Source organism: Nicotiana attenuata, unplaced genomic scaffold, assembly GCF_001879085.1.
Source record: "Nicotiana attenuata strain UT unplaced genomic scaffold, NIATTr2, whole genome shotgun sequence".
NCBI lineage: Eukaryota > Viridiplantae > Streptophyta > Magnoliopsida > Solanales > Solanaceae > Nicotiana > Nicotiana attenuata.
The window spans coordinates 1-10,392 of record NW_017674537.1 but is presented as its reverse complement, the minus strand read 5'-3'; the positions used below and the strand labels follow the sequence as shown (position 1 = coordinate 10,392).

Below are 10,392 nucleotides of genomic sequence, written 5' to 3'. Positions count from 1 at the left end.
AGACGCAGGATGACCATGTTCGGGACATAAGAAAGTTCTTTGAGCGTCTGCGCAAGTATGACTTGAAGCTAAACCCGGCTAAATGTGCATTTGGAGTTCCGTCTGGGAAATTTTTAGGATTTATAGTCAGTCGGACGGGCATTGAGCTAGATCCAATGAAGATAAAGTCTATTCGGGATTTACCTCCTCCGAGAACCAAGAAAGAGGTTATGAGCTTGTTGGGAAGGTTGAATTACATCAGCCAGTTCATTGCTCAGTTGACTTCCACATGTGAGCCCATATTCAAGCTGTTGAAGAAAGATGCAGCGATTAAATGGACAGATGAATGTCAAGAAGCCTTTGACAAAATCAAAGAATATTTGTGGAAACCGCTAGTCTTGGTCCCACCAAACCTGGGAGGCCTTTGTTTTTGTACCTGACAGTCTTGGAGAATTCCTTTGGCTGTGTCCTCGGGAAACATGATGTGACCGGGAAGAAAGAGCAGGCAATATACTATTTGAGAGAGAAGTTCACTACTTACGAAGCCAAATACACTCTGTTGAAAAGGACTTGCTGCGCCTTAACTTGGGTCGCTCAGAAGCTCAGGCATTACCTGTTGGCCTACACCACCTATCTCATCACCAGGTTGGATCCTTCAAAGTACATATTCCAGAAGCCGATGCCCACAGGGAGGTTGTCAAAATGGCAAATCCTTCTCACCGAGTTCGACATAGTCTATGTCACTCGCACGACAATGAAAGCTCAAGCTCTAGCGGATCACCTAGCTGAAAACCATGTTGATGACGAATATCAGCCTTTGAGTACTTACTTTCCGGACGAGGAAGTGAATTCAGTTGAGGTAATCTCAGAGGACGCCAATGCTTGGAAAATGTTCTTCGATGGAGCGGTAAACGCAAAAGGTGTCGGGATTGGGCCAATCTTGATTTCACCCACCGGTCAACACTATCCAGCCACAGCCCGACTCCGAGTTTTCTGCACAAACAACACTTCCGAGTATGAAGCCTGCATTATGGGCATGAATATGGAAATTGACCAAGACTTGGAAGAATTGGTAATCATGGGAGATTCGGATCTGATTATCCGACAGGCTCAGGGAGAATGGGAAACTCGGGATGTCAAGCTTATTCCATACAGGCAGCATGTGGAAGATCTTAGCAAATGGTTCAAAACCATCGAGTTCAGGTACGTCCCTCGGTTTCACAATGAGTTAGACGATGCACTCGCTACTTTGGCCTCGATGTTGCCATATCCAGGCAATGTCCACATTGACCCGTTGGAAATCCAAATCTGAGAAAGGCATGGCTATTGCAATACGGTTGAGATAGAGCCGAATGTTCAGCCTTGGTACTATGATATCAAGAGGTTTTTGAAAACAAAGGAATATCCCGAGCAAGCCAGTGGAGACCAAAAGAGAACCATTAGAAGGCTTGCCGTGGCTTCTTCTTGAGCGGAGAAGTTTTGTACAAAAGGACTCCAGATTTGAACCTTTTGAGATGTGTGGATGCCCAAGAGGCCGAGAGAATCATGAATGAAGTACACGTAGGAGTATTGATAAGAGGCTGAATCTAGGTAATTTAGCGATTATTTATGCTCCCGTTTGATTATGTTCCGATGTCATAATGTGGTTAATTAATTAAAAATGAGCTCTAATTGTGAATTGTATACATTGCAGGATGAGGAGCCTATGTGATGCCTTAAAGAGGTGATTGGAACTACTTTAGAGCAAAAACAACCCCTCGGAGCTGAGTACGCACGAAGACGAGGAAAAAAATCAAGGAAACAAGGATCTGGGCTAGCGCGCCCAGGTGCGCGCCCGTGCTAATTTTAGCGCGTTCAAAAAAGAAGGTTGGCCAACTAGCGCGGTCAGATGCGCGCCCATATGCGCGACCGCGCTAGTCCAAATTCCGGAAAGCGTTTTTCAGGGGCATAATTGGAAATCTGGAAGAAACCCCACTTAATTGATATAAAGTCAAGCTCGCCCAAGGATTATTTATCAAGGTTTTCGTAGTCTAGTGGGAGAAATAGAGAGGCAAGAGGCAAGGAGGAGATTTAACCATCAATTTCTTCTTTTCTTCCCTTTGTTTGTGCTAATTGTGATGAATTTGAACCCTATTGTGATGAACATGAGTATGAGTGGCTAAACACCCATTGTTCTGGGGTTGTGATTTAGCCGTGAATATTGTGGTTTGATATTAGCTTGACCTTGATTATAATTCACCAATATATGGTTGTTTCTTCAATTCTGTGTTCAATTGCTTAATTGTCTGGCCAACAGTTAGGTTCTATTTACTATCTATGCTATGCTTGGGAAAGCCATGTTTAGATTAGAGAAGAATTGAAGAGATCATGATCTTAACCCTTAGGGGGAGCGGATTTGTGGTTAGGATAGGAATATACCAAGTCACCGTGCTTAATTAAATATCGTAATCTTAATGCATTCTTAATAGATTCATTCCATAGGAATATAGGCGTTAATCTATTGAGAATAGGTGAGTAGTACTTCGGGAGAAGGCTATGAGAGCATCTATCGATTAATTAGCAACCATGAGTGAATTATATGAAAGGGAGAGTTAATTAGAACCCAATACGAATGGTGAATCGATCACAACCCTAGAATACTTATCTCTACTGAATACACAACAATCAATTCGTTACTTGATATTTTAGTTTTTACTTAGAATCGTAGTATAATATAATCATATCATTGGACTTTGATTTTAGCTGGACTGAATAGCAATTTTAGTAATTCCGTGAGTAGTTTACACAAGTATTTGTGGGTTCGACACTCAACTTATCATTATATTACTTGTCTACCACGTATACTTGCGTGTGCGTTTGGGAGCAACAAATTTTTGGCGCCGTTGCCGGGGGCTTGAATATTAGCTACTTGCTAGTTTTTGCTTTAATTGCTTATTTTGTCTAGTCTAACATTACTTGATTGTTGCTCAGATCTAAGGAATTTTGACTGAATGCGTAGGGTCAGAAGCCAGGACCGACTTCAAGGCTTTGATCCTGAACCTGAGAGAACATTTCACAGGAGGTTGAGGGAAGCAAGGGACACGAATAATATTCAGCCACTTGTTCAATTTCCTGTGGACATGGCAGAGGAGCAACCCATGGCTGTTCAGGAGGTGGCAATGCCCATCATTGCTAATGTCACCTCCAGCATAGTGAAGCCCAGGATCACTGGGCACTTTGAGCTGAAACAGAGCATGATCCAGCTGCTTCACGCAAACGGGCAATTTATGGGTCTTCCACATGAGGATCCACAGCAGCATATTTTGAACTTCTTGGAGATTAGTGATACTTATATCACTAACGGGGTCACTCCAGATTATGTGAGGCTCACACTTTTTCCATTCTCTCTGTTGGGTGAGGCTAAGCGATGGCTAAAGGCAGAACCAACTAACTCCATTACATCATGGAATGATTTGGCAAGAAAATTTCTAGCAAGGTTCTTTCCTTCAGGCAAAACTGCAAAGATCAGAAGTGAAATAGTGGCCTTCAAATAGAAAGCAGGAGAATCTTTATACTCAGCTTGGGAAAGGTTCAAAGGGCTACTCAGAGACTGTCCTCATCACAATCAGACGAATGAAGTATTAGCTCACACTTTCATAGAAGGGCTACATTCCGAAACTAAGATCATGGTAGATGCTGCAGCTGGGGGTCAACTGTTGGAGAAAAGCTTTGACGAGATATATGCATTGTTGAACAAATTTTCCAAGAGCAATCCGGATTGGCAAGGAGAGATGGGCAGACACACAGTGCAAAAGTCTGCAGGGGTTCTTGAGTTAGATGTCGTCTCACCATTATCAGCGCAGATTGCTACACTGGCCAATCAAGTCAACCAGATGAACCTGAGTATCAACAAGCAACAAACACAACTGATACAACAAATTCAAACTTTTTGTGAAATATGTGGAGAGGAGCACACGAGCGACATATACCCCGCAAACCCAGAGTCTGTCTGCTTTGTGGGTAATTCAAATACGGGCCAAACAAACCAATATGGGAACACTTACAATCCCAACTGGAGGAACCACCCAAACTTCTCTTGGGGTGGAAACCAGGGCACTCAGAATCAATACAGGCCTCAAGTACCTCAACAATAATATAGACCACCTCAGGTTGAACAACAAGCGAGTCCTACAAGTCACCTTGAAGACATGTTTAAAAAGATGATGGCTGAACAGCAAGCCCTCGCCACAACAGTGAGAAATCTGGAGCGTCAAATGGGACAGCTTGCTAGTGCTCAAAACACTAGACCAGCTGGAGCTCTTCCAAGTGACACTGAAGCCAATCCTACGGCGGCCGTTAATGCCGTATCGTTGAGGAATGGGAAACAACTAGAGGAAGTTCTATCAAAAAAGAGGAAACAGATGACTATTAATGAGATGCCAACCGTTGTAGAATCGACATCAGATAAAGCCAAGGAGCCAGAGAATCCAGCTGGAGAGGCGGTGGCTGAGCAATCCCCACATTTGGTTGCAAGGCCACCACCTCCATTCCCTCAAAGACTGCAGAAATTACGAGATAATGCCACATATAAAAAGTTTCTTGATATCTTGAAGCAGGTACAAATTAATATTCTATTGGTTGACATCTTACAAGAAGTACCCAAATATGCAAAGTACATCAAGGACATTATGGCGAATAAAAGGAGGCTGACCGAGTTCGAGACCGTGGCACTCACTGAGGAGTGCAGTTCCAGAATTCAAGGCAAGCTACCTCAGAAATTGAAGGATCCAGGTAGTTTCACTATCCAAATCACGATTGGTAAACATGTTATTGGGCGAGCTCTATGTGACCTTGGAGCAAGCATCAATTTGATGTCGCTATCTATATTCAGACAGTTGGGGTTGGGTGAACCACGCCCAACAACAGTTAATTTACAGTTAGTTGACCGCTCCCTTGCTCATCCTGGGGGAGTGATTCAAGATGTACTAGTGCAAGTGGGGTCTTTCATATTCCCAACTGATTTCATCATCCTGGATTACGAGCCTGATCAGGAAGTCCCATTTATTTTGGGGCATCCATTCTTAGCCACGGGCCGAGCTATTATTAATGTTTGTGAAGGAAAGATGACGATGAGAGTGGGTGACCGAGTGGAGGTCTTCAATGTTTATAGAGCACTCAAGTTACCAGCCCATTATGAAGAGTTATCCATGATCTCTGTGGTGGAAGGTGATGCCACATCGTTAGTACCCTATATGAGCCCTGCAGATCCTGTTGAACGAGTATTGATTGGGGACGTAGAAAATAGTGAAGATGAAAGGATGGGAGAAATTGAGCAAGTGCTGGATATGTCATGCAGTTATGTACATGGGGTTAGAAAATTTGAAGAGTTGGACAGGCCTGTCACTCTGACCCTCCCCAGGCCATCTATTGAAGAAGCTCCAAAGCTAGAACTCAAGCCACTTCCAGCGCATCTGCGCTATGCTTATTTGGGGAACTCAGAGACACTACCCATGATTATTTCATCCAGCTTGACCAGCACTCAAGAAGAAAAATTGCTCAGAGTCCTCCGCGAGCATAAAAGGGCCATTGGGTGGACTATAGCTGACATCAAGGGTATTAGTCCATCGTTTTGCATGCATAAAATCTTTCTAGAGGACGGACACCGCCCCAGTGTAGAGCAGCAAAGGAGATTAAATCCCATTATGAAAGAGGTGGTGAAAAAGGAAGTAATCAAGTTGCTCGATGCAAGTATCATTTTTCCTATTTCTGATAGCAACTGGGTGAGCCCGGTTCAATGTGTGCCCAAAAAGGGAGGAATGACTGTAGTTGAGAACGAGAAGAATGAGCTAATCCCCACTCGCACTGTTACGGGCTGGAGAGTCTGCATTGATTATAGAAGGCTCAATAAGGCAACTCGCAAGGATCACTTCCCACTCCCATTCATCGACCAAATGCTAGACAGGTTAGCCGGGCATGAATATTACTGCTTCCTTGATGGTTATTCAGGATACAATCAGATTGTCATATGCCCAGAGGATCAGGAGAAGACTACTTTTACTTGTCCTTATGGCACTTTTGCCTTCAAGTTAATGCCATTTGGTCTTTGTAATGCACCAGCCACATTCCAGAGATGCATGATGTCTATTTTCACCGACATGGTGAAAAAATTCGTGGAAGTGTTTATGGATGATTTTTCAGTTTTTGGGTCTTCTTATGATGATTGCTTGAGGAATTTAAGCAAGGTGCTGGCCCGTTGTGAAGAAACAAATCTGGTATTAAATTGGGAAAAGTGCCATTTTATGGTACAAGAAGGCATCGTGCTGGGTCACAGAGTATCTAGGAGCGGCTTTGAAGTTGATAAAGCGAAGGTGGAGGCGGTTGCAAAATTACCTCCACCTATCTCAGTGAAGGGTGTCCGGAGTTTCTTGGGACATGCGGGTTTCTATCGGCGCTTTATTAAATATTTTTCAAAAATTGCTACTCCTTTGTGTAGGCTGCTTGAAAAATATGTCACTTTCAATTTTGATGATGCTTGCCTCAACTCATTTGAGGAACTTAAAAAGAAGTTGGTGACTGCCCCCATTATTGTGGCACCTGATTGGTCTCTACCATTTGAATTTATGTGTGATGCGAGTGACCTTGCTATTGGGGCAGTGCTAGGCCAGAGGAAGGACAAGATGTTTTATTCCATCTACTATGCGAGTAAGACTCTTGATGATGCACAGCTGAATTACACCACCACTGAGAAGGAGTTGTCAGCCGTTGTGTGGGACTTTGAGAAATTTCGGGCATACTAGTTGGGAACGAAAGTCATAGTCCATACGGATCATGCAGCAATCAGGTATTTGCTTACAAAAAAAGAATCGAAAGCTCGTTTGATGCGCTGGATTTTGTTGCTGCAGGAATTTGATGTAGAAATACGAGATCGAAAGGGGACAGAAAACCAAGTAGCTGACCATCTATCAAGGTTGGAAAATCACGATCACGTGGAGGAGGGTGGCCAAATTAAAGAGGTGTTTTCTGATGATCAACTTTTTGCTATAACCCAAGACCCTCCCCCATGGTATGCAGACTATGTGAATTATCTTGTGAGTGGAGTACTCCCTCCCGAAATCCAATCTGAAGCTAGAAGCGGTTCTTACATGATGTGAACTTCTATTACTGGGATGAGCCCTATTTGTTCAAGCAATGTGCTGATCAGTTGATGAGGAGATGCATTCCTGAAAAAGAGGTGGAATTAGTGTTGTATGATTGTCACGCATCACCTTATGGGGGCCATCATGGAGGAGATAGAACAGCTGCAAAGGTGTTACAATCCGGTCTCTTTTGGCCAACCTTATTCAAGGATGCCCATGCATTCGTTAAGAAGTGTGACCAATGTCAGAGAACGGGAGCAATCACAAGGAAGCATAAGATGCCTTTAAATAACATTCTAGAAGTTTAGCTTTTTGATGTGTCTTTTATGGGGCCATTTCCACCGTCCAGAGGAAACAAATACATCTTGCTAGCCGTTGACTACGTGTCAAAATGGGTGGAGGCAATTGCTTTGCCAACCAATGATGCCATGGTGGTAGCTGCTTTTGTGAAAAAGAACATATTTTCGAGATTTGGGACTCCACGGGCCTTAATCAGTGATGAAGGGACTCATTTTTGCAGTCGATTGTTGAATAACCTTCTTGCTAAATATGGAGTTTGCCACAGAGTTGCTACAACATATCATCCGCAGACAAGTGGGCAAGCTGAGGTGTCAAACAGAGAAATCAAGCAAATATTAGAGAAGACGGTGAATGTGAATAGGAAGGATTGGGCTACAAAGTTGGATGATGCCCTATGGGCATATAGAACCGCATATAAAACGCCAATTGGAGCGTCCCCTTACAAGCTGGTTTATGGGAAGGCCTGCCACTTGCCCGTTGAGCTTGAACACAAAGCATACTGGGCCATTAAGAAGCTGAACATGGACCTTGAAATCACAGGTGAGAAAAGACTTATGCCGTTGAATGAGTTAGACGAGTTCAGGCTGCACTCTTATGAAAATGCCAAGCTATATAAAGAAAAGAAAAAACGATGGCATGACAAGCATATCAAGCCACGTCACTTTGAGCCAGGTCAACAGGTATTGTTATTCAACTTTAGACTACGGCTGTTCCCTGGGAAGCTAAAGTCGAGATGGTCAGGTCCTTTTGAGGTGGTGAGAGTCACTCCTTATGGTGCAATCGAGCTGCGAGCTTTAAATGGTGAGAGGACATTTTTGGTGAATGGTCATAGAGTCAAGCACTATTGGGGAGGAATGATTAATCGTGAAAAGACCAAGATTGTACTCGCTGATGAGTAAGCGAGACTTTGCGTCGTGCCACGACGTTAAATCAGGCGCTAGATGGGAGGCAACCGATTGAATTGTTGTAAACGTCGTGCCGCGACGTTAAATCAGGCGCTGGTTGGGAGGCAACCCAACGATAGTAGTAAGTGTTGATTTTGTGTTTTAGGAAGTGCTAACCAATGCAGGTGACAATGGGCAAGTGCTAAGGCCATCGAACGGGGTAAGAACAGGTGAAAAGTTGAAGAAAAAAATTTGCCCAGGTGCGCGCCCGCGCTACTGGACGCATATCTGGGCGCGCTAATTTGCACCAAGTCTGTCTTGGCCGCGCTAAACATAGCGACCTCGCACCTGGGCGCGCTTCTGAACGCAAAACTAGCGCGGTCGCGCATGTGAGCGCGCATTTGGGCGCGCTAATTTCTCCAAGATTTTGTTGTGGCCGCGCTAAAACTAGCGCGAACGCGCATCTGGCCTCGCTAGTTCCGTCAAATTGTCACCAGTTTTGTTTAGTAGTTTAAGTTTTTTTTTGTTTCATTTTCTCCTTTTATTTTGATTAGGTTTTAATCCCCCCCCCTTCTGTACCACCCGTTCAACAAAAGACACCCACCCCTCCTCTAACTCTCCCCTATTCAAACAAAAATTAAAACCCCTACTACCAAATCCTTCCCCCATCTTACGATTCTTCCCCCAAATCTTTCCCCCATCTCACGATTCTTCCCCCAAATCTTTCCCCCATCTCACGATTCTTCCCCCAAATCTTTCCCCCATCTCACGATTCTTCCCCCAAATCTTTCCCCCATCCCACGATTCATCCCCCAAATCTTTCCCCCATTCTCACGATTTCTTCCCCATTCTCTTTCTCTACTCACCACCATCGTCCATCACAGGTATTAACCCTAGTTTCTTTTTCCTTTCTTTTTCTTCTCTTTTTCTAGTTTTATTTTTTCAGATGTTGTTGTATGCAAATACCTTGTTGTAGTAGTTGTTCTTAGATTTTGTGTAGAGAAATTAGTGAAATATTTTGTAGTATTGGTGAGTGATAAGTGTGGGGTGGAAGTCCACCTAATTTGTGATCTTGGTGAGTGTATGTGGTGGATTAGTGTTCTAAAAAGCTTAAAAAGAGCTGTGAAGGTTTAACGCCCACAAAGTGTTCGTGGAAAGGCCCGAATGAACGTGATTATGTAGTTTGTGACCACCTATGCGTGTGAAGTCTGAGTAACCGCATTGCGTCACAAAATTTTAGTTGGGCTGTGCTAATGTGTTCCCGTTTTGCAGGTATCATGGCTCCACCTAGGAAACGACAAGCCACATGGGCTTCATCAAGTAGCCAAGCTGGTTCGGCTAGGTCAAGAGGAGCTGCACAGGCCCGTTCCTTTGATGCTACAAAATTTGTTTCGGCCAAGGCACAAGACCGCTTTGCGGAAAAGGCTCGTAGAAAGATAATTCCGGAGAGGGGTATTCATGTCGGCTGGATCCAGCACCACTACCCGCACATGTACAATGAATTGGTGAGGTGAGGGTTGCAAACCTTCATCAATGAGCTCGGTAAGGGTAATGTAATGGTTGTGCGGGAGTTCTATGCCAATGTACCGGAGCATGTTAATGGAGTAGTCACGGTGCGCCGAAGGGCGGTGAATGCTTCTGAGGCAATACGGACGGCCTACCAGCTGCCTCCACCTCCAGATGCTGGTGATTACTTCTATGAGTACAGCCGCCACCCAATGAACGATGAAAAATGGGCACGATACTTTGAGACTATTTGTGTGCCCGAAAAAGAAGTGGTCTGGATGGACTATGGGGAGAAATTCCACTCCTCAGTACTCACATTTGAAGGGAAGTGCTGGTTGCACCTCATCAACAACCGCTTGATTCCATCTCACAATACTACAAAGGTAAATGGGCCCCGAGCTGCCTTGATTTGGTGCTTTGTAAATGGTTACGACTTCGATTTGGCCAAGGTGATGCATGATGAGATATTCGTCCGAAGTCAAGTCAAAAGGTATAGGTTCTTTTTCCCCTCTCTAGTGACTCAACTATGCAGGGATGCTCGGGTACCCGAAAATCTAGCTGTGGATGGGTTGGTACGAAAGGAGGGCAAGTTCCGTGCTGATAAGGTA

General features: G+C 44.2%; 1 protein-coding gene across 1 annotated transcript; it reads left to right on the top strand.

The window, feature by feature from the left end:
* Positions 1-3,644: 3,644 nt before the first annotated feature.
* Positions 3,645-7,109, top strand: LOC109218850. The gene is made up of 5 exons (XM_019383245.1): positions 3,645-3,961; positions 4,118-5,920; positions 6,452-6,527; positions 6,684-6,746; positions 6,861-7,109. The coding sequence occupies exons 1-5, from the start codon at positions 3,645-3,647 to the stop codon at positions 7,107-7,109; spliced, it is 2,508 nt and encodes an 835-aa protein (XP_019238790.1).
* The last annotated feature ends 3,283 nt before the right edge of the window (positions 7,110-10,392 follow it).